Consider the following 21,136-nt stretch of genomic DNA (forward strand, 5'->3'; position numbering starts at 1 on the left):
ACGAAGGTACGGAAGTCCATCTGAGCATGCCAAGCAGGTACACCGGCGACGGTATGTCACTCCCAGATTGTGCGATCGCGGATTGCGGAGTAAAGAAGCAGGCGGGCACACATAGCCTTATCGCGTGGGCGCAGCTTGGGTGGCCCCGGCTGGCCCGGCTGCGACCTCTGGCTGATCCATGGCGTCAACAAGATCCTGACCTGGACGTGACAAGCGTTCTAGCCGTAGCGACCGCTTGCCCATATTCTCACACAGCACAAGTAAAGACCCGAGTAGCCACGTCCCTTTGGACCCATTCCCTAGAGTCTCTGCATTAGGATGCCGAGATGCATCGAGCCATAGTGTACACGCCTGCCCGTCGTGGCGTGGCCTAGATCTCCTCGTCCTCTTCATCGTCCGACCAGTCCATTCCCATCCCCAAATCTGCGCCCTCTCCCTCATGCGCATACGGCAGCGGTACGGCCCCGCGCGCCTCTCGCTGCTGATCCGTCAGGCTGAGGTTGAACGGCAAATTCAGGTCCGCGTGAGTCGTGACCTTGGTGACTGTCACCGGCCTGAAATCAACCATCTCTTGAGCGGGAATTGGACGGCCCCGGAATCCCTCGACCGAGCGCTGGATGCCCTTCGCGCCGCCCGCGGCTTTGCGGAGGAGCACGAGCACCACGGCATCAGGGGAGGGCGCCTCCATGTCCCGCAGTACAGGGAGGTCGGCTGCCCCGCGATCGGCCGCAGACTCGAGGAGAGACGGGAGGCGGTCGGGATCGGTTAGGAGGTAAGCGTCGATGGTGGACTGGACGAGGCGGGATGGGAGGGGTGTTAGGAGAGCCAGGGAAGGCGAGAAGGAGGCTGAGATGAGGTCCTCAGTTAGAGGAGAGGAAGAGGGGACGGGGAGGATGAGCCGCGAGCCTGGGCGGAGTGTAGCGGCAACAAGAGCACGCAGGATACGCCATGCGCGCGGGTGGTCCTCTACCAGCACGTCGGCCGCGTCGAGAAGAACCTGCGTACCAGGAGCAAGGTCCGCGACTGTTGTCAGCTCGTACAAAAATACCGATGCCAACGCACTGGCCTGCATGATCTCGGCCTCAACGTCGCCCTCGCTGTATCCCGGCACGACGGCGCTCAGGTCGAGCACCTTCCCTGGTATTTCGGGGGAAGGAAGGAGCGTGATTGCGAGGACGGGGCTGCGGTCAGTTAGCAAATCTCGGGGACCTCACCCGCTGGAAAGCATTACGCGGAGGAGCGGCCAAGGACGAGAAGCTAGCGCATGCCGCACCACCACGAGGTGGGCTGGTGCAGAACCGGTGAGGACCTGTTCCAGAAGGGCCATTTGATGTTGAGGAAATGCTGATAGATGATAAATCCAAGTTGAGCGGACAAGTGGAGGTTAAATTGCTTTAGAGTGGGGCAGGTGCGACGCGTGACGCGGAACGAGTGTGATTGACCTCCGTGTCGGGGTGGAGGCGCGTACCCTCCGGGTGACTACTCCAATACTCCCTTGCTTGTTATTCATTCTTTGTCTTCAATACACACGATGCCCCGCAAGATTATCATTGATACAGAGTACGTTTACATGCAGATAGGAGCTAATGACAGCCCTGGAGTCGACGACGTGCTGGCGATCCTCCTAGCACTGGCGTCGGTGAGTCGATTGTTCCGGCGCGGACGAGCTGACAACAGCCCGAGTTGGAGGTCGCGCTGATCACGCTCGTGGCTGGTGAGTCCTCACTGCGCGATGCGGTTACTAGGCATCCGTGCAGCGCGTTCTGTACCTTCCCATCGGTCCTGTGCACACCAACGTCCTTGTCGCTGTTACCAACCATCCCAGGCCCTGCGCCACGCGCCCCTTCCCCTTCTGCGCCACCCACATCCCGCATCCTTCCCTTCCCCTTGACCTTTCCCGCCACCCAGTGTACGCACCTGACACCAGGCAATACCGATGTTGGCCACACACACGACAACCTCCTCAAGATGTACTACCAGCTGGCGCGCGAGCGCGAGCAGCATCCCGTCGCCAAGGAGCGGTATCCGCTTGCGAACCGCACTGTCGTCGCCGTCGGTGCAGACTACCCTATCCGCGGCGAGAAGCATGTCGCGACGTACTTTGTGAGTGGTGCACGCTCAGGTATTCTCGCGATGCTGCGGCTTGTTTGATCCATTGTCCAAAGCCGCTCACAGCAGCACGGCCGCGATGGCCTATCCAACATCTCTGTGACTCACCCCGAGTTCACGCCACCTGAGGGCACCGAGTATCCGCTCGAGCTGAGCAATAAGCACGCATACGATGAGATGCTCGCGCTTCTCGCGGCCGAGCCGGCAGGGACCGTCACGATCGTCGCGCTTGGACCATGTACGCCCCACCGAGGCTCGTGACAGCTGACCGCAGTGACGAACCTTGCTCACGCATACAGTGCGGACAAAGAAACGTTCTGTCGCGTCGGCGAGGTCGTGTGGATGGGCGGAGCGCTCGACGTACCGGGCAACACCTCTCCTGTCGCCGAGTTCAACTGCTTCGCCGACCCATACGCGTTCGACATCCTCCGTATCGCGGCCAAGGCCGGCGAATTCACCTTCGTCTTCGCGCCGCTCGACGTGACGACGCACCACACTGTTCCATTCAGCGACCTCCTCCACGAGGGCGAGGGCACAACCCCGCTGGAGTCGTTCACCACGGCCTTTCTCCACCGCGTACGCGGGCTGCAGGCGCGCTTCGGTCTGCCGGACGCGATGGAGATGCACGACCCCGTCGCGGTGTGGTACGCGATCGAGAACGCACCGAAGGTGGTTGGGAAAGGATGGGCTGTCACGGGGCGCGAGTTTGGCATCGAGCGATGCGGAGAGATCACGCGTGGCATGTGTGTCGTCGATCGCCGAGGTTCTGGTGAGGGTGACGGCAAGAAGCGCACCGAGGACGAGGTGCTGCTCAAGGGAGACGTCCCGCTTTCGAGGAAGGAGCATGCCACAGCGACACACCTTCACGACCTACACGCACCGGTGACGATTGACGACGAGGAGTCTGAGGCTGAGGGTGTGAAAGAGAAGCCCAAGTCCCTCCCCTTGGCGATTACTGGTACGCCTGGCAGCGCGGCCCTCCGCTCCAAGCTCCTGTCTCGCGTGTTTGGTCATACCGTTTAGACTGTATCCAGAATGTATACCCGTTGGTTTAGCGTACTGATCAGCTCGCTGACCTGACTGTCATGACTTGGGGTGTGCCGGAGCAGGTACAACGTGCATCATCATTGTGCAGATACAAAGTCTGGCAGAAGAGATTCAAAACCATTGCCGTTGACCGAAACGGGGGTGGCGTCCTTCCCCACGAGTGCCATGGAAACAATCCCGTGCTGGACGACGAGGGCGTAGTCCCCAGCGCAGAACGGCTCGCCCATATCCTTCATCACCTGGCGTAGCGGAACCGAGGCGGCGACAGCTTGTCCCTGCTCGACAGCGCGGTTGGCACGGCATACCATCAAAAGACACCCAGTCGCGTACATGTCGTCCATAATCTCCTCGTATCGCCTAATAAGACTTTCGTCGCCGAAAAGTTGAGGCGACGAGAGGCGGGAAGCCCGATCCAACGACGTCAACGAGGTTGGCAGGCGCCGACCCCAACCGGATCTCGTATGCCAGGAATGCCGAAATGCGCTTCAATTCGACAAAGTGGTCGCGGCAGGGACCCTTGAATCCCAGAGACCCAAAAGACGGCGAGGGCTCGAGGAAGGTAAATTTGAGCGGCGGCTGAGTTGCCCCAATGTGCATCCACTGCATGAACAGGTCGGTCGTGAGAAGCGTGGGTTCGAACCAGAACCGTGTGGTCGTGGTTCGCGACAGGCCCCGGTGATATCCAATAGCGGCGAGGGCGTAGATGATGCTGTAGCTGCTCATCATGGTAGACGTTGGGAAGAAAAGGAAAGAAAACAAGTTGGAGAAATGCGGCTCGTTTGCAGCAGAGACTTCGTATTCTGGTATACTGGCACGGGGAGGGTCTCATATCTTGTTCATTATGGCGTTGTTAAACACCCGCCACGTCGACGAGCATGTCCTATGTCCTACAAAACCGATACCCGGCCGTGTTGTTTTGTGAGCTGACAATATTGTCATATTCGAGTCAAGTGAATGAGCGGCGGCGCGGTGGATCGAGATTTGGGGTGCGGGCGACTCGAGTTGGTGGCATTGATCGAATTCACGCCGACGTGCTAGTCGACACTCGCACCCGCCTCTGCTGATACAATGAGCACTAGTGCCTACCTGAGATCTGATTCGTATCAGTCTGTCTCTCCGTCAGCCCATTACATACGGCCCCCTTTTCGTATCAACCCCAGTGCTTCCCAGCACGTTAGGTCGCTAGGTCTGAAACCGCCCTTGGTGAATTTCACCCAATTGACATCATTTCGCGACTGCTTTTAACCCCACTTGCCCGCCCACCCCTCTTACTGTACAATTAAAGATCAAATACAAACAGGCCTCGTCTCCGCCGCATTCCCGGAGGACCCCTGATCTGACTGTTCTCTGATTGATCTTGATCAAACCCAGCACATTGTGTGCACATTCATTCATTCATACAGGGTAGGGACCCACAATGGCAAAACATGCTGTACTCTCCCCCATATATAGCTGCCCAACCTCACCGTCACAATCTTACTCTCTCCTCTCTTTCTCTCCTTTGTCCCGGTAAGGATAGTATTAGGTTCTCTCATCTCAATACTGTAGCTTTTAGTGTCGTTTGTAGCCTCGAAACATGCTCCACCTCCCGACCCTCGAAGCTCACGGTCTCCAGGACGACGGCTACCCTCCTCCTCAGCCCGCACCCAAGCTTCCGCCTGCACCCAAGCTTCCGTACGTGGGAAGGTTTCCCTCAGCGCCAGATGGGCCGTCCTATCCTGCCCCGGGTTCGTTGATGCGGCCCACACCCGACGCCTCCTCGCACCATCATGCGCCAGCCACCCAACCGCTCACCCCTCCGCCCGAGCCCACGTCGAGAGAGTGCAACCCCAACCCCAACTCATCGGACTGCTCTACGTTTTCTCCCCTCCCTGGGCTCGGCTCCCTCCCTACCCGAACTACGTCCATTCCCCAGCCCGAGTCCCTGCCATCGTTCCGGGCGTTCGAGCCTGCCGTCCCCGTCAAAGACTACGCGTTTGGGCTCGAGACAATCCACGAAGCGCATGTGCTCGATTTCGCAAAGCGCCGCGAATCCGTTGAATCGGTCGATTCGATTGTGGACATGTACGGGGACGTGTCGATGCAGTCTGCGTCGGCGTGGGGTTCCTTGTCCGAGTCCGAGTCCGAGTCCGAGTCCGAGTCCGAGTCCGAGTTCGAGTCAGACGCAGACGCAGACCTGACAGAGGGTACTTCGGCGCTCCAAGCGAGCCAGCTCCTACCTCGCGCGAGCTCGTTGGGGGCCATGAACTCGGGTGCCTCCTCCTGGGTTTGGGTTCCGATCGCGCGTGTCGACCACACCCGCTCCCCGAACGAACTGCGGGGACCACGGGGTACTGGCGTTCTACCCCACCCAGGCGGACTTTGATGAGACTCGGCGGCGCGGTGCACGTCTCCCCCTCTGCGAACGGTGCTGCTTGACGACGGACCAGCCGATCTCAAAGAACGATACAGTAGCAATATCAGCTGCATCGTCCCGTGCTGCCCAAACCTCACAAAGTTCCAAGTCCCAGTTCGCCGGCTCGGGTAGTTTCAAACAGAGGTTGGCGTTTACTTCCCTCTCCCCACGTACGCCAAAGCGTGTTGCCAGGACTATGCACTCGCGACGACGTCGACACCCTTCGATACAGTTTGCCGCACTGCAGATGGCAAGGTCGACTGCCCTTCGCTCTGCCCAAAATAGGCGTAGCCTCCCGGAAATCATGAGCCTCGTCCATGTCCTCAACCTCAACCTCAACCCTCAGCCCCCCTCCCCCCTTCCGTGCCGCTCCAGAGGCCACTGTCAAGTCAGAAAGATAGCTTGTGATCCCCTGGACATTCTGCACCTGTAAACATTGTACCTTATCCTGTTGTAAAGCAGTGCTGTATATGTGCTGTCCTCGTCTTTATGGATTGTGGTCGTTATCGTGGATCACGGATCGAGTGTAAACCAAGAATCAGAGGTAAAGGTGACCGAGACTGGCGACTACAACAAGTTTAATGACTAGAACCTTCGTGACACGGTTTATACGTTGCAGCGCGATAGAAGCACTCTTCTTGGCATTTAAACAGTATGGTTCCCGTGAGGGTTGGACTGTGAAGTCCAGACGTATGAGATACGGTACGTTGTGAGAAGCCACTGACCGTAGTGTTCTGGGCCGGACGCCTCCTCAATATCATAAGACATGCAACCTTCCATGCTTCCTGACATCTACTCGTCGCCCTTATCTCCTCTCTTCGGGCGCTTCGCCTCGCTCCCCTCTTCGCCATCCTCCAGTGCTCGCTTCCTGTCAGCCTCGCGCGCCTGCCACTCCGCCTCGCGCTTTGCCCTGTCAGCAGAAGCCTTAGCCTTGGCCTCCTCGTCCGCCTTCTTGCGTGCCTCGTTCGTCGTGTTCATGAACGCGCGGAACTGGTCCTGTCCCGATCCGCCGGACGGCTTGGCTGCGGCGGTCGCGGCCGCCGCCCGGGGCGGGCGATATGCCTGGCCCATCGCCTTGTTGGTCTTGCGTGGGCGCGGGGCGAAGGAGAGCGAGGACGAGGCCTCTGGCTTCGAGGTCGACGCGGCCATTGCGGCGGCCGGCTTCGCGGGCGCGGTCTTCGACTCAGAGTGGTCCTGGATGCGCAGAGTGGCGCCGTTGAACTCAAGTTTGTCTGAGCGCAGCAAGAGCGCGCCGGCGTCATTGGCCGACTCGAGCTCGACGCGCGCCTGTCCCTTGTTTTCGAACAGCTCGACGCGGCGGACGGGGAAGTGCTTCTCCAACTCCTGCTGGAGCAGCCCTTCTTGTGACCCTGGCGGGATGTCAAAGAGGTAAACCGTTCGTTCGCGGCGGTCCGTCGCCTGCTGCGCGTTGCTGATCTTCCTGCAAGTCAGCGCCGCCGTTTTAAAAAACACTCACCCCCGGTTCTTCTCGGCGTGCTGCGGGTCACTGATTTCAACCTTCAGGTGCCTGCCGCGGTGCGACGCCCCATTCGCCTCGAGAGCAGCATCGGCCTGCGCCTTGTTTTGCATCTCGACGAACGCAATCCCCTTCGCCTGGTTCTTGGCCTTGTCCCACGGCACCTTGACGCTCACGATGGTGCCGTACTGCCTGTCAGTTTGCTCTTAAATCATCACCCACCCTCTCCAACAAGTGCCTGACCTCGCCCTCGGTCGACTTCGGGTGCAGGCCACCGATAAACAGCGTACAGTTCGAGTAGTCGGTGCGTTTCGTCCTCTTCGCGGGGTCAGAGATGAGGACCGACATTGGGAAGCTCTCGCCAGCTGGTTGGAACTTGTGCAGCACAAGCGCTTCCTGGGCGGCGGCCTGACATCAGCTGACTCTGGGTCGACATGAGCTTACCGGCGACTCCATTGTAACGTAGCAGAAGCGCCGAGAGTCGACGTACTTGCGGCTCGGCCAGCGGATAGACAGGATCTTGCCGTACTGCATGTCAGCGGGTGGGATAGATCATCGAGCAGCTCACCTGTCCAAACAGTTGCTTGAGACTGTCGTTGTCGGCGGATCGAGGGAAGTTGGTGACCCAAAGGGTGCAACGCCACAGCATCGAGACACGGACGGCGCGGCCGTCGAGCTTCTTGCCGTCACGGCCCAGAGCGACCGGCACAGTCTCGGCAGACATGAACTCGACCATCGCCGCTCCCGGCTCTTCCGTCATACTGCACTCGCGCACCTCGCCAGACTGGTGTGAGCTCCTTCTCGCAATCTAAGAACCTCACTTCTTCGAAGAACGCCTTGACACGCGCCACAGTCGTATCTGGGCTCAGGCCAGTAACGAGGACCGTGCTGTTCTCGCGGTCACTGGTGTTAGCTGCCTCGCTGCACAGGATATCTCACCGCTTGATCTCGACCTCACCGTCGGCCTTGTCTCCTGCCGAAGCGGTGGTTCCAGGAGCAACAGCCGCACTCGGCTTCTCTGCAACGGCCGACTTCTCTTGCGCCGAAGTCGGCGGTGCAGCTTCTGTTGACGCAACAGCAGGAGCCACGCTGTCGACCACCATCGGCTCAACAGCGGGCTCTGCAGGGGCTGTTGCTGGCTCAGCAGCGACAGGGGCGGCAGCCTCAGCCTGCGGGTGCGCATATGCAGCCTGTTGTGCCTGTTGCGCCTGCGCCTCACGCTCACGTCGTCTATTGAGCTTTTTCTGCGCCGTGCCGATATGTTTCCTCGCTGCTTGAATTGTTTCTAATGAGCCATGAACGTTCTCGAAGGTCGTGAAGGCCTCGAACACGGCTTCAGGCCAGTCGAGATCTGGCCCCTGGATCGCCTTGTTGTAACGTTCACGCGCGCCGTCGACGTCGCCGTATCGTGCCTGCGTGTCGGCGCTAAGAATGGTCCACTGATAAGAGGCGTCACGAGACCTGACCGGCGTGCTGAGGAGAGCGATAAGGTCCATGATGAGCTCGACTGCTGCAACTTCGGCCTGGATGTCAGAATTGTACATTGGCTGAACTCACCCATGAGATCGAAAACTTCTCCAATCGCAAGGACGGATCGCCTTCAGGATACGCTGATGTCAGCTCCTTTCATCTACCGCAGCTCACCCTTCAGCATGGAATCGGAGGCCGCTACAAGGTTGAGGAAGACCGGATGTTCATCGTTGGCCGGAAGCTCCCGGTATCGCCTGTGCAGGATCGAAGCGTGGGTGACGAAGAGCTCAACCAGGGAGGCCACGGACTGCTTGTGCTTGTTGCTCACGATCAAACCCTGCGCCTTCTCAACCGACTTCTCAATACCGGGGATATCGTTGGCCGCCTCCTGATTGTCAGCTTCGATAATGACTTTTGAGCGCACCATCGCAGTAAGCTGCCGGTTCCACACTTCTCCACTCTCTGGGCATGCGCGCACCGCGCGTCCCGCAACGTCGGTTACTGGGTTCTCGTCCTCGTTAGGCTTGAGGTTCTCAGACTGGGGTCAGTAGGCGCTCCACAAATATTAACTCACCGCCCAGTCGAAATACCTGCACCATATTGTCGCCTCGGCCGCCTTGTAAGCGGAGGCAGTGTCGCGCATCTGTTGCGCCATCTCGGGCACATGCGCCGCAGCGAAGGACGCATCCTCCGCCGCGGCCGCCGCGTTTCCGTAGACGAGAAGGAGGCGCTCAAATACTCCTCGACATAGACCAACATCTTGCTGCGGGCCCTTGGCCTTCTTGTTGCGCTTGGCCGCGGGGTCCGTCTCCCAGTCAACATACTGGAGGAGGAGCTGCGCCTGCTGCCCCACATCAGTAGTGGACACCTGCTGTCAGTTTAGGGCAAGTCTGGCAACTCACGAGCTGCTCCTCAAAGTCAGTTCGCGTGCGACCGTGCCGCTTCTCCCGGTCCAGCTTCCACTTGGCGTCCTGGCTCGCCTTGGTCGCCTGCACCAGCCTGTCTTCGTAGTCGTCGGTGAAGTACTTCGTGCAGAAGCTCGAGTACGCGCTCGACGTCTCGCTAGCCGTGGTGTGCGGTGTCTGGAGGCGCGCGAGATACAAGTCGCCGATGTGCCGGATCTGCTCCTTCCTGCGCGTCAGTGAGCCTGGATAACCACTCACTTGTCAGAGCCGGATAGATCGTGAAGAAGGGACACCTCCCAGTCGATCCACGTCTGCCACGCTTGAATCTCATTCAGTAGACCATTACATCGCTCGGCGATGTTGCGCAGCATGGTGCGCATGGTATCCGCGTCGAGGTACTCGCGTACCTCGTCGTCACCGGTGATATCGCCAGTGGAGGTGAGGCCGACGAGGAAGGTGGCGTGCAGCTGAAAGATGACAGGCGCTTGGCGTCAGCTCCCGTGGCAGGGTGTGGTTAGCTGAGCTCACAGAGGTATTCGTCCTCGGCGGCCGCAAAGGCCTCAAGCACTTGGGCGACTGTGTCCAAGTTCACTGGCGTCGTGAGTGAGGCGAGGTTGGCGTCGAGGATACGGTGCCAAAGTGCCTCACCGAGGAAAAAGAGTTTTGACGCAGATGACGCTGCGTCGCAAGCCTCGCTAACCATGCCGACCTGGAGCATCAGGTCGACTTGGCGCCGGAGGAGGAAGATATTGTTAGGTTCCTGCTCAATCTGCTCTAGCACGCTGCCGAGCTCGGCGACGACTGTCTCGTCGTCAGTAACGACAGGAGCTGGAGCCTGGTTTTCAGCCTCATCCACGTCCATGATTACGACGTGGTAATGAGGATGGTTGGGGAGACAAAAGAAGCAAGATTGGATCGCCTCAACCGTCGCGCATTCAACGAGTGAAGTCCAGTTAGTGGCGGGTGGAGGTTACGGGAGCATTTCCACGTGTGGATTGTTTGTTCCAGTTATTCCCAGTCTGACTGGGGCTGCAGTGGATGTGCAGAGATATATGGTACGGTCAATGCAATGCCAATGATATATGAATGCTACAAAGCTTCTCCTAGTCCTCCTCGATGTCCATCACGCTCGACTCGTCCATGATGCTGGCGTCGGGCCGGAGGCGATGGGACGCCGCCATCGATATTGACATTGACATCGATGTCATGTCATCAACGTGGATGTGAGGAACAACGGTGCGAGTACTGCTCCCCGGTACAGAGAACAGGCTCGCGTCACCCGCCTCCTCGAATGTGAGCGGGTCGACATCTATGGGCAGCGGTCCGAACACTGGATTGCCCTTGGGAACATTGAATGGGTCGAGGTCCTTGTCGACTATCGCGGCTGGCAGGCCCGGCAGCGTCGTGGGGTCCAGAGAGCGCACCTGTTCCGTGAGGGCCATCTCGAGAAGGATCGTCGCAACGGGCTCCTGGGGCAGGATGGCGAGCGCCTGGTGGTACAGCTTGATGGCGCCTCGCACGTCACCTAAGAATTGCGATATCATGCCCTGGCTCGCGTACGCCGTTGCGTCGGTCGGGTTGAGGCGGATCGCGGTCGCATAGTGCTTCTTGGCCTCGTCGTAGCGGCCGAGGTTACGCAGCGCGTGTCCCATGTTGTTGTGCGTCGCGGCCCATGGTTCGGACGAGCCCTGCATCTTGGCTGCACCTCCCAGCGCGGCCTCAAAGTACTCGATCGCCGAGAGGTAGTCCTCACGGTTGTACGCTGCCACGCCCAACTCGTTGAGCAGGAGAGGATCGGTAGAGTCATAGCTCGCTGCGGTAGCAAGGTACTCCTCCGCGAGATCAGACAGCGAGAGCTGCAGGTACGACATGCCAATGAAGAGATACGGGAGGTGAGATCTGGTGTCAGCTTAGGGCCGTCGGGTCACTCACCCAGGGAAGTTGCGGGCAGCCGTCGAGTACGCAGTGATTGCCTGGTCGTGCTCGCCTTCCTGGCGGTAGGAGTGGGCAAAGGTGATCCACGCTGGGCCAAAGCGCTGGTCGATGAGGTTGGCCTTGCTAAAGTACCGGCGCGCGTCGGCCCAACGTTGTCCAGAGTAGTACCACATGCCGACGGCCCACCAGGTCGTCGCCTCGTGCGGTTCGGTCCTGACCAATGTATGGGCGAGCGCATAGATTGCGGAGTGGAGGCGCGGGATGTGGTGCATGCACGCAAGCTGGAGGGTGAGAGCTTCCGAGTGGCCAGGGACCTTGTTGAGGATCTTGGAGGTGACGACGTAGCACTCCTCCCACTTGTAATTGGCGAACAGCTCGTCTGCGATTCCAACGAGCACGTCGCTGTTCTCCGCAAGTCCGTAAGTTGTTGCAAGCTCGCGGCCAGCAGCGGAGATCTCCTTGATGTGCGACTCCTTGCGCAACTTTGAGATGTACATGAGCCGGACGAACGCGGCTTCGTCATCGCTCAGCTGTGATTGGTACGCGAGCGTGTTGATAAACTCCCATTCTGATGTTAGTTGATGGGACGACTAGACTCACCCTCTCCAGGCTTCATCATTTGTCCATTGATGAGCTCGTGGAACGCGTCGTAGTTCTTCACGTCGAGCGTGAGGGCCTCCATGAACGACTCTTTGGCCTCGATAGGGGATGACAGGCGCAAATGCAGCAGGCCGCGGAGGTAACACATGCTCGAGAACACCTTGATGCCTTCGTCTGTTGATGGGCGTGACGCGGCGTCCGTCTCGCCAAAGGAACTCTGGATACCGAGCATCTCGAGAGCGTCCTCGTATTCTTCCTGCTCCATTAAGCACTGGGCAGCCAGGAGGCGACACGCGAGGTGTTCACGAATAGGGGCCTTGCGTTCCGCTTCGTCGACATTGCGGTTGAGATCGTTGGCCTTCTGCTTGCCTTTGTCAAGCAGAGACGCCTTGGGGTGGGGAAGGGCCTCTGTGAGAAGGCGCTCGGCGCGCACGAAATGACGCATGTGATAGTATGCTTGGGCGAGCCAGAACGCGTCGTTGGCATCGCCTGCCCGTTAACCCCACTGAAAGTGCACACTCACCTGTCCAGTCCAGAATCTTGTTGGCCCAGAACGCGGCCGTCTCGTACAGGTGGTGTGTCATGGCATCTGAGCGCCAGATCCGCATAGAATCGATCATAGTCCACGAGTCGCTGTCGTCCATGTTGTTGTCGTCGTCTTCTTCTTCTTCTTGATGGCCGTTGGCGGGTCTAAATACCTCGCTGAGGCGTGATCGGGAGCGGGTGCGCGGTTCGCTACCGGGTGCGAGTGATGGGGCGCCAGGCGAGCGGGCGAGGGCTGAGCGCACACGAGGGGAGAGCTGCCCGTGCAGGCCCATGTTGCCCTGTTCAGAAGTTGTGAGGACAGTCACTCTTCTACGGGTGGGAGTGCCAATGCTCGCATCGGAAATGTCGCCATCTGGGGGACCGAGACTGAAGGATTGGGAGAGCGTTGATGGCCCTGCGCTGCCTGGAGCATGTCGTCGACGTATGTGAATGTGTTGAGGCGTGACGTGGGTCGCTTGCAATGGTGGGGTACGTGTGGGCATGGCGAATGGTGTAGTGGACAAAAGTTGAGGAGCAGTGAGATTGTTGTTGTTGCCAGTCAGGCGACTGGAGGGTCTTGCGTCTTGCGTCGTACACTCGTCCGGATGTTGTGGACAGAGGAAGGTGATCGTCAGGGATAGCTCACGTGATGTTACCTAAGCAAAAGCAACAATGAGGTTACATAATGAGGAAGAGTGTGATGTCATGAGGTAGTATTCAACTTCGATCACAGTTGTCCCTCTCCTCTGTGCCCAACCCAACTCAACCGCACTACCCAACTTGGACGGAGGAGTCATCTATTGCGTTACGCTCACAGACGGTACGGGGGGTTTTAACATCTTGTCTTTGTATCAACCACTAGACTCGGGCGGCAGATCTCTAGTGGGTAGTGGGTCCACAACCATGGTGCAGTTGACGATGAGGCTCTCCCGCCCCCACAGGAGGTTGTGCCTTGATCGCCTGACACGTGTGGGGGCGTTGAGATTCAGGGATATTGAACATTCCCATCTTTTGCATGGAGAATGGAGAGCCTGGAGTCAGTTTGATAAACAGGATATGATTGGTTTGTATTGTCGTCATGCATGCATAGTCAAGGCACAATAACAGAGGTAGAAAGAGCAGGGCCAGGGTTTGTTGAGGTGCATGCCGGGGCACGGACCTAGATGACCCTGATTTACCATTGGCCGATCTGAGTTCGGGTGTGCTGGGGGGGGAGGTTTGGTTTTGGAGGTTGGGAATGGTTATGGTCCTGTATACTAGTCTCTCTCGGATCGGATCCAGTTAAGTTATAAGTTAGCCAGTTCAGTTGGTCGGTTGGTGGCCTCATGGCCTACTGGCTGCTGACTGCTGGCTGCTGGCTGCTTAGGCCTGATGATCGCCTACTCAACATCCAGTCATTACATACGCCCCTCCTTCTTTGCGAGTCCGAAACCCCTTGCTCTCTTAAGCTCTGTTGCCGCCCACACTACTGGCTCCGGGTACACACCCTGGGGCGCATCAAAGGATCAAAGGGCTTGTATCCAAATATATGCAAATATCCAAGCCAGAGTGGTGCAGAAGGCGCGTGGCTTGTGCGCTAGGCAGCACACCTAGTAGTCATGCCGGAAAGGCCGAAGTTCAGGCACACACCAAACTGTCTCTAGCAAGCTAAGTGTAAAGAGTGGTAGCCCTGTGTGACTGTCTGCCCTGTGTGACTGTGCGCCCTGTGCTATGCTTCCATGGTCACGGCCTCAGTCATCGGATGCACAATAATCTATCCCATCCAACTCCACTCTCACCAAATTGCCCCACCCACAACTCCCCCCCCCCCCTGGACCTAGACCCCCGTGGCTCGTGGACCCCCCCCCCCCACCCAATCGATAGACCACACCCAAAGTCTCCATTCCTCTCCAACGTTAATACTCACTGTACTTAGGGGGTCACTTTAGTCAGTTGGGTCTCCACTCAACCTCAATACCCTTTCTTCCTTCCTTTATCCTTCACTCAACTCATCTCCTTCCTTCCATCCTTCCTTCCATCCATTCACCCATCCATTCATTTCATTCAACTCAATACTCCATCCGCCATCCGCCATCCTCCTCATTGGGCGTTAACCCTCCATCTACACACAGAGGACGCTGTCCTTTAACGCATCCTATCAACGCTATCGCTTGCAAGCATCCCGCCCAACTTTGGCTGCGCATTCTCCGCCACGGACGTACAGTGCTCGGATCTATCGCGACACACCCTCAATCCTCGTGGCTTTCCCACAACACAAAACGACATCTCGAGACACTAGCCCTCCTCTTGAGCTTGAGCCTAGTTCTGACTTGACGCCCAGACTGGATTTCACTCGGTCCTCCTCCTCTGTGCTCATCCCATCCCCTCTCTGTGCTTTCACATTTCTTGTTTTCATCCTCGACTTGAATACCCACAAACACAATGCAACCCCCCGGCATCTACAACGTGAGTGTCATCCAAACCCCTTGGTCACCTTTGCCTCTCTCTGCAATGCAACCTTCCTCTCCCTTCTCATGTTCAATCATGTGGCCATCCTGCATGCTATCAAGCTTTCGCGTGCGTGAAGCGCTGCGAGTGCTTTCCTTTATTCCTCCACATTCCATCTCTTGGACAATGCGGGTGCTGACAGTGTCTCCCTTGCCCATGTCACCTTCCTTCTCGCTCAACTCGACATTTACGCCCTGCACTTGCAACTGACGCCCTTCTGCTTCTGGCCTCACCTTGCGCTGCGTACGTGTGTGTCTTCACTGCTCGCCACTGCCGCCGCCACCGCCGCCGCCGCCGTCGCATTCCTCCTCATCCTCCTCCTCATCCTCCTCCTCCTCCTCCCTTCTTGATCTCGCTTCAACGTGCCTCCTGCGTCGCACGACTCGCGCTTGTCAATCCCTTGCCCACACGTCCACGCGTGCGCCTGTGCGTCTCGCCCCTTTCCGCCTTGTTTGCGCACGGTCACATGACCAACTTGCTCATTCACCACATCAAACTGTCTGCTTGCATCGCCTCATCCATGGTGAAACTCGCTTGCCCGGCTGTTCAATCGCAGCATCACCGACTTCCCCCTGCTGCTCCCCAGGGTGGCGGACCGCCTTCCAATGTTCCCCCGCAGGCGTCTTCTCGCCTGTTGGAGGCCTTTGACATGATCAAGGGCGAGTACGATGTTGCTCTCGCCGAGGCAGCCGGATGGAAAGCCCAGAGGGATGAATTTGAGGGCCAACGTGAGTGTTAAACACCCAGCTGATTCCGCACGGAAGCTGACCACTGCAGTTACCAGTCAAATTCAAGAGTTGGCCGGGATCCGGAAGGCTCTATATGACTTGGAGGCTCAGCACACCAAGCGCGGCCAAGAGTGAGCATTATCTGTTTACCGCGTTCCTTGCTCACTGTCCAGACAAGAGGCCGAGATTGCGCGACTCCGGCGAGAGAACGAGATGTTGCGTGCTGCTGCGGCTTCCAATGGGCCAATGCCCACCTCCCCACCGCATCGTGCACCATCGACGGATGTCGATCGTGAGCGAGAGCGCGACCGGCGTGAGCGTGAGCGCGAGCGCGAGAGGGACACCCGTGGCCCCGACGGCTACCCTCCTCTGGCACCACCAGCGAACGGCGGCGACCTTGTTGTCTCACGCTCATCATACCCTCCCCCTCCCATCCCGCGGCCAATGTCCACTGGTATCGACCGCCACGAATCTCGCTCCGTTCCCCCACAGGGCAGCCCCACCCCGTTGCTCTCTGACCTTGACCCAGAGAACGTCTCGCGCGAACTGAAGAAGGAGGGGTCCGATTGGTTTGCTATCTGGTCTCCCAAGGTCAAGAAGCAGTTGGACGTATCGTTGGTTCACTCTCTCGTGCATGACACGGTCGTCTGCTGTGTCAAGTTCTCCAACGATGGCAAGTACCTTGCCACTGGGTGCAACCGCACCGCGCAAATCTACGACACGAAAACGGGCGCAAAGACGTGTGTGCTCCTAGACGAGTCGGCAACCCGGACAGGTGATCTCTACATTCGCAGCATCTGCTTCAGCCCCGACGGCAAGTTCCTTGCTACCGGTGCAGAGGACCGCCAGATCAGGGTTAGTTTCATCCCCATCCTCGGTCGCAACAGAGCTAACGCCCAGATCTGGGATATCAAGCAGCAGCGCATCCGCCACCTTCTACAGGGTCACATGCAGGAGATCTACTCGTTAGACTTCAGCAGAGATGGGCGCTTCCTCGTCTCGGGCTCTGGCGACAAGTCTGCGCGTGTCTGGGACATTGAGAAGGGCGCTTGCGTCTTTGATCTGCGCATTGAGGACTTCATCCACAACGAGCATGGCCCGATCGATGCAGGCATTACATCTGTGGCTCGTGAGTACCACGTTTCGCCTTTCCTAGCCGTTACTGACAACCACCAGTGTCTCCCGACGGAAAACTAGTCGCTGCTGGCTCGCTCGACACGATGGTGCGCGTATGGAATGTGCAGACTGGGCAGCAGGTCGAGAGGCTCAAGGGACACAAGGACTCTGTGTACAGTGTTGCGTTCTCTCCTGACGGCAAGTCGCTGGTCTCCGGTTCCCTCGATCGCACCCTTCGTGTCTGGGACGTCACGCAGACCAAGCGCGCTGTGGAGCATCCTTCGGCGAGCTCGAAGGACGTGGAGAAGGGCCTCGGCAGCTGCGCATCGACCTTGAACGGGCACAAGGACTACGTCCTATCGGTGGCCATCTCTCCTGACGGACGATGGGTCGTTTCTGGCTCGAAGGATCGTTCGATCGAGTTCTGGGACATCCTGAGCGGACAGGCACAGTTCATGTTGCAGGGACATAAGAACTCGGTCATCTCCATTGATCTCGCGCGCTCAGGTGGCCTCTTAGCCTCTGGTTCTGGAGACTGCCATGCCAGGATCTGGAGCTATGGGCCACCTTAGGAGCGTGGAGAGGGGAAGGGAAGGGAGTGAAGCAGATGGGTATATAGATACTTGGCAGTATGGGTTTCCTCTAGTGTATCGGTTGGGATGAGACGATGAATGTTTACTTGTTATCATTGCTTTTGATGGGCAAGTTGAGTCGAGTGCGAGTCGGCGTTGGTTGACAGAGGGAATGAATGGGTGTGGACATTTATAATGTGATGTAGTGGTGACGTGATTAGTAGGGTTGAGATTTGGAGTTTGTTTAGAGTGTTTGGCTAACTGGTTAACTGGTTAATGTAATGTGCCTGACAAGTTGACAAGGTTGCCGATGATCACATCCACCATATTCTCATTCTCTCCATTCTTGGATTTACCCATCTCTCAACTGATCAAAGTGAGAAGCTTCAGTTAAACCAGTTCAAGGCGTAAAAGGTGCTTTCAAACTCTTACAGCCAGCCACATCCAGCTTCGCGCGTCCAGTTTACCCATTCATACTTCCCCCCAAGGCCCAAGGCCCACAGACCAAACTTCCTCAAGCGCCTCCACTTTGGGCAACCCACCACCTTCATCTGCAACCGATCGCAAACCCCCAGACCTCTCAACGCGCTGACCACCAAGCGAGTAACAACGTGACAAGCGTCTGTGCACGAGATCAGATTGTAAAATGTCGCCATTGGGCAACGTTCACGACGCCATCCCAGAGGCTATGCGCCGCGGTGAGTTGGTCCACTCGTCTTTAGGAGTATGGCGCTGACATTCCTTCTGCCTCATATTGGGGTCTCGCTTGCTCACTGTTCTTGCCCTGTTCCTGCCTGACCATCTCCATCTCTCGCCCGCGTCCATCTTTGCGGAAACACATCCTACGCTCGCTCCGTTTGGCCCATCTTCCACCTCACGTGCTCCATTGTCTTTTTTAACAATAGGCGACTCACTCACGCGCCAAAGGATGGGGTCGAGTCCTCAGTTAAGCCACATCTTAAGCGTTGGGAACGGGCGCGTGCTCAGCCTCGCAGCGGACGACAAGCATGTCTACGCTGGCTGTCAGAGCCGCGACAACGAGATCACTGTATTCTCGCGCTCTTCGTTACAGCCACTGTTCAGGCTGCTCGGCCATGAAGGAAGCGTGCTGGCGCTTCTGATCGTCAAGGAGAAAGGATGGCTTGTGGCCTCCAGTAGTGCTGGTGATGTTCGCGTGAGTGGACAGCTTATCTGTTCTGAGGCATGCAGCTGACAGGCAGATCTGGTCGACCAAGACTTTCCAACCCCTCTACATCATCAACCCTTGCGACAACACGTCTGGGGACATCTACTCGCTGGCGTGGGACGATCGAGCTGGCGGAACGCTCTACTTCGGCGCCCAGAACACGTCCATCGAGTGGGTCAACTTTGGCAAGCCGCTGCCGGGCGAAAGCTCGAACGGAGGAGTGCCCTCGCTCGTGGCCGTGTCCCAGAGCCTGAGTATCCAGCAGAGCAACGGCGCATCCACACCGAGCCAGCGGTCTGGGCGGTACAAGCCTCACACGTTCTTCGACACCCCTCCAGCCGACGTACGTAGTGGCACCTCCACTCCGCGAACGCCGATGGCGCAGCCAGTCTGCGGTAGCAGGTCGACATACCTGTCCGTCGAGAGGGAGGTTGAGGCGGAGCCAGAGGCTGTGGAGTTTGAAGTTGACTGCGACTCGATCGTCTTCTCCGCACATTACGGCTATGTGTACGCCTTGGAGATGATCAGGCGCCTTGACGGGACGTGGTGGCTCGCAAGCGGAAGCGGCGACTCGGACATCAAAATCTGGCATTGCAACCCCGGTGGTGGACTCAGCCTTGTACGCGAGTTCAACGGTTTAACCGGTGCCGTCCTGAGCTTCGCGCACCGTGACTCACTCCTCTACGCTGGCCTACAGGATGGTGAGATCGACGTGTGGGATCTCGAGACGGGAGCTAGGATCCGCACCATTGAGGCGCATGAGTCAGACGTTATGGCTATGACCGTCCTAGGGAGCGACGTGTATACGGGTGCGGCCGACGGGCGCGTGCTCCGCATCAACGGCGCTTTCGACTGCACGGCAGCCTTCAACGCGCATGGTGACTCCGTGCTGGCGTGTACCATTGTGCGAGCGGCGGCTGGGCCAGGATACGAGCTCATTACCGCGGGCAACGACTCGTTTGTCAAAATTTGGACGTCGCTGGGTACCTCACTCAAATCAATCCACGACACCGACGTCGAGGTAGACCTCGAGAGCAACGCCGACGTCATGCTGTACGCGCTGTCCAAGCTCGTGGCAATTCCGACCGTTTCGGATGAGAAGCACCGTGAGAGTTGCAGGCAAGGTGCGCATCTCCTGCACAAGATCCTCGGACAGCTCGGCGCGCGATCCGAGATGCTGTCGGGAGACCCGGGAAAGAACCCGCTTGTACTGGCAACGTTCCAGGGCCGTGACACTGGTAAGCCACGTAAGCGCGTGCTGTTCTACGGCCACTACGACGTTCAGCCAGCCGGCGAGAAGGACTGGGAGAGCGACCCATGGGAGCTGAACGGCAGGAATGGCTACCTGTACGGCCGCGGTGTGAGCGACAACAAGGGTCCTGTCCTGGCCGTCGCTTGTGCGGCGGCTGCCTTACAGCAGCGCCGTGAGCTTGACGTAGATCTCGTCATGATCGTCGAGGGTGAGGAGGAGGCAGGCTCCCGCGGATTCGCCAACTCCGTGCGCAAGCACAAGGAATCTATTGGGCACATCGACGTTGTGCTCTTAGCCAACTCGACCTGGATCGACGAGGACGACCCGTGTGTCGTCTACGGTATGCGTGGCGTCGTATACGCTCAGCTCATGGTACAAAGCGGCGGTGAGGACGCGCACAACGGTGTCGAGGGTGGCTTAGTGAAAGAGCCAATGTTCGACCTCGTCCAGCTCCTTTCGAGCTTGGCAGACACCACCGGCGTCAACGTTCCTGGGTTCTGTGAGTTTACGCAACAGCACTAAACTTCGGTTCTAGCTGACTGGCAGACGACAAGGTGCGGCCGAAGACGGAGATCGAGGCAGAGCTGCTCAGGAACGTCGCACGTGTCTCTGGCCGAGACGCGGACGAGCTCAGGCGCGTATGGTGCCAGCCGACGTTCTCAATCGCGAACATCTCCACAACGTCTGCGCCGAACAAGACTGTCATCTCGAGGTGCGTCCAGGCGGACATTGCGATGCGCATCGTCCCAGACCAGGACATCGACGACATTGTCGAGTGCCTCACCAAGTTCTGCCACTCCAAGTTTGCCGAGTTTAACACACCGAACAAACTAGAGGTGAACGTGACACACGCGGCGGCGTGGTGGCTGGCAAGCTTGGACAACCCCTACTTCCGTGCGCTGGAAGATGCGATCAAGGACGTGTGGGGCGTGGCCCCGCTTAAAATCCGTGAAGGCGGTACAGTGCCTACCATGAGTTGGCTCGAGCGCGAGTTTGCTGCGCCTTGTGTCCACCTCCCTCTTGGACAGTCATCGGATGCGGGACATCTTGCCAACGAGCGCATCCGTTTACTCAATCTGCGGAATGGAAAGCGTGTCTTTGAGCGGTACCTGACGCGTCTGGCGGCGGTGTGAGGTGACGGAGAGGATTCTGTACGTCACGCTGTAGTCTCGTTTGCATGCATAGCTGTCCGGCCGGTCTTTGCAATGCAAGCTCTGTGGGGACCAGCAAAGCTCTCTAGCTAGTTGATGGTGATAGTTGGTATAGATGATGGCCGCCTAGGCGCCTAGGGTAGGGTCTAGCCACGCGGCAATGACGCGACTTGGTATCAAG

At 58.2% G+C, this 21,136-nt stretch overlaps 8 protein-coding genes across 8 annotated transcripts; 4 read left to right on the plus strand and 4 right to left on the minus strand.

Annotated features, from left to right (window-relative positions):
* Positions 1 to 370: 370 nt before the first annotated feature.
* Positions 371 to 1,327, minus strand: CcaverHIS019_0104370 (uncharacterized protein; the record flags this gene model as incomplete). The annotated part of the gene is made up of 3 exons (XM_060600311.1): positions 371 to 1,023; positions 1,063 to 1,181; positions 1,215 to 1,327. The coding sequence occupies 3 exons, from the start codon at positions 1,325 to 1,327 to the stop codon at positions 371 to 373; spliced, it is 885 nt and encodes a 294-aa protein (XP_060452985.1).
* A 204-nt stretch (positions 1,328 to 1,531) lies between these two features.
* Positions 1,532 to 3,132, plus strand: CcaverHIS019_0104380 (uncharacterized protein; the record flags this gene model as incomplete). Its single annotated transcript, XM_060600322.1, has 6 exons — positions 1,532 to 1,560; positions 1,594 to 1,639; positions 1,678 to 1,714; positions 1,928 to 2,103; positions 2,179 to 2,347; positions 2,384 to 3,132. The coding sequence occupies 6 exons, from the start codon at positions 1,532 to 1,534 to the stop codon at positions 3,130 to 3,132; spliced, it is 1,206 nt and encodes a 401-aa protein (XP_060452986.1).
* A 381-nt stretch (positions 3,133 to 3,513) lies between these two features.
* Positions 3,514 to 3,882, minus strand: CcaverHIS019_0104390 (uncharacterized protein; the record flags this gene model as incomplete). The annotated part of the gene is made up of 1 exon (XM_060600333.1): positions 3,514 to 3,882. One exon carries the CDS (start codon positions 3,880 to 3,882, stop codon positions 3,514 to 3,516), a length of 369 nt encoding a protein of 122 aa, XP_060452987.1.
* An 850-nt stretch (positions 3,883 to 4,732) lies between these two features.
* CcaverHIS019_0104400 (uncharacterized protein) lies at positions 4,733 to 5,521 on the plus strand (the record flags this gene model as incomplete). Its single annotated transcript, XM_060600345.1, has 1 exon — positions 4,733 to 5,521. The coding sequence occupies one exon, from the start codon at positions 4,733 to 4,735 to the stop codon at positions 5,519 to 5,521; it is 789 nt and encodes a 262-aa protein (XP_060452988.1).
* An 822-nt stretch (positions 5,522 to 6,343) lies between these two features.
* On the minus strand, positions 6,344 to 10,265 carry PRP24 (uncharacterized protein; the record flags this gene model as incomplete). Its single annotated transcript, XM_060600356.1, has 14 exons — positions 6,344 to 6,992; positions 7,029 to 7,216; positions 7,251 to 7,436; positions 7,473 to 7,556; positions 7,597 to 7,812; positions 7,850 to 7,931; positions 7,968 to 8,551; positions 8,586 to 8,638; positions 8,673 to 8,886; positions 8,923 to 9,036; positions 9,073 to 9,366; positions 9,401 to 9,629; positions 9,662 to 9,887; positions 9,932 to 10,265. 14 exons carry the CDS (start codon positions 10,263 to 10,265, stop codon positions 6,344 to 6,346), a joined length of 3,453 nt encoding a protein of 1,150 aa, XP_060452989.1.
* A 241-nt stretch (positions 10,266 to 10,506) lies between these two features.
* cut9 (uncharacterized protein) lies at positions 10,507 to 12,966 on the minus strand (the record flags this gene model as incomplete). Its single annotated transcript, XM_060600367.1, has 4 exons — positions 10,507 to 11,302; positions 11,336 to 11,906; positions 11,939 to 12,427; positions 12,462 to 12,966. The coding sequence occupies 4 exons, from the start codon at positions 12,964 to 12,966 to the stop codon at positions 10,507 to 10,509; spliced, it is 2,361 nt and encodes a 786-aa protein (XP_060452990.1).
* Positions 12,967 to 14,884: 1,918 nt separating this feature from the next.
* Positions 14,885 to 17,366, plus strand: TUP1 (uncharacterized protein; the record flags this gene model as incomplete). Its single annotated transcript, XM_060600378.1, has 6 exons — positions 14,885 to 14,908; positions 15,507 to 15,678; positions 15,728 to 15,809; positions 15,852 to 16,533; positions 16,579 to 16,807; positions 16,855 to 17,366. The coding sequence occupies 6 exons, from the start codon at positions 14,885 to 14,887 to the stop codon at positions 17,364 to 17,366; spliced, it is 1,701 nt and encodes a 566-aa protein (XP_060452991.1).
* A 646-nt stretch (positions 17,367 to 18,012) lies between these two features.
* CcaverHIS019_0104440 (uncharacterized protein) lies at positions 18,013 to 20,937 on the plus strand (the record flags this gene model as incomplete). Its single annotated transcript, XM_060600389.1, has 4 exons — positions 18,013 to 18,064; positions 18,272 to 18,540; positions 18,587 to 20,303; positions 20,351 to 20,937. 4 exons carry the CDS (start codon positions 18,013 to 18,015, stop codon positions 20,935 to 20,937), a joined length of 2,625 nt encoding a protein of 874 aa, XP_060452992.1.
* Between the last annotated feature and the right edge of the window lie 199 nt (positions 20,938 to 21,136).

Source organism: Cutaneotrichosporon cavernicola (genome assembly GCF_030864355.1).
Source record: "Cutaneotrichosporon cavernicola HIS019 DNA, chromosome: 1".
Taxonomy (NCBI): Eukaryota; Fungi; Basidiomycota; class Tremellomycetes; order Trichosporonales; family Trichosporonaceae; genus Cutaneotrichosporon; species Cutaneotrichosporon cavernicola.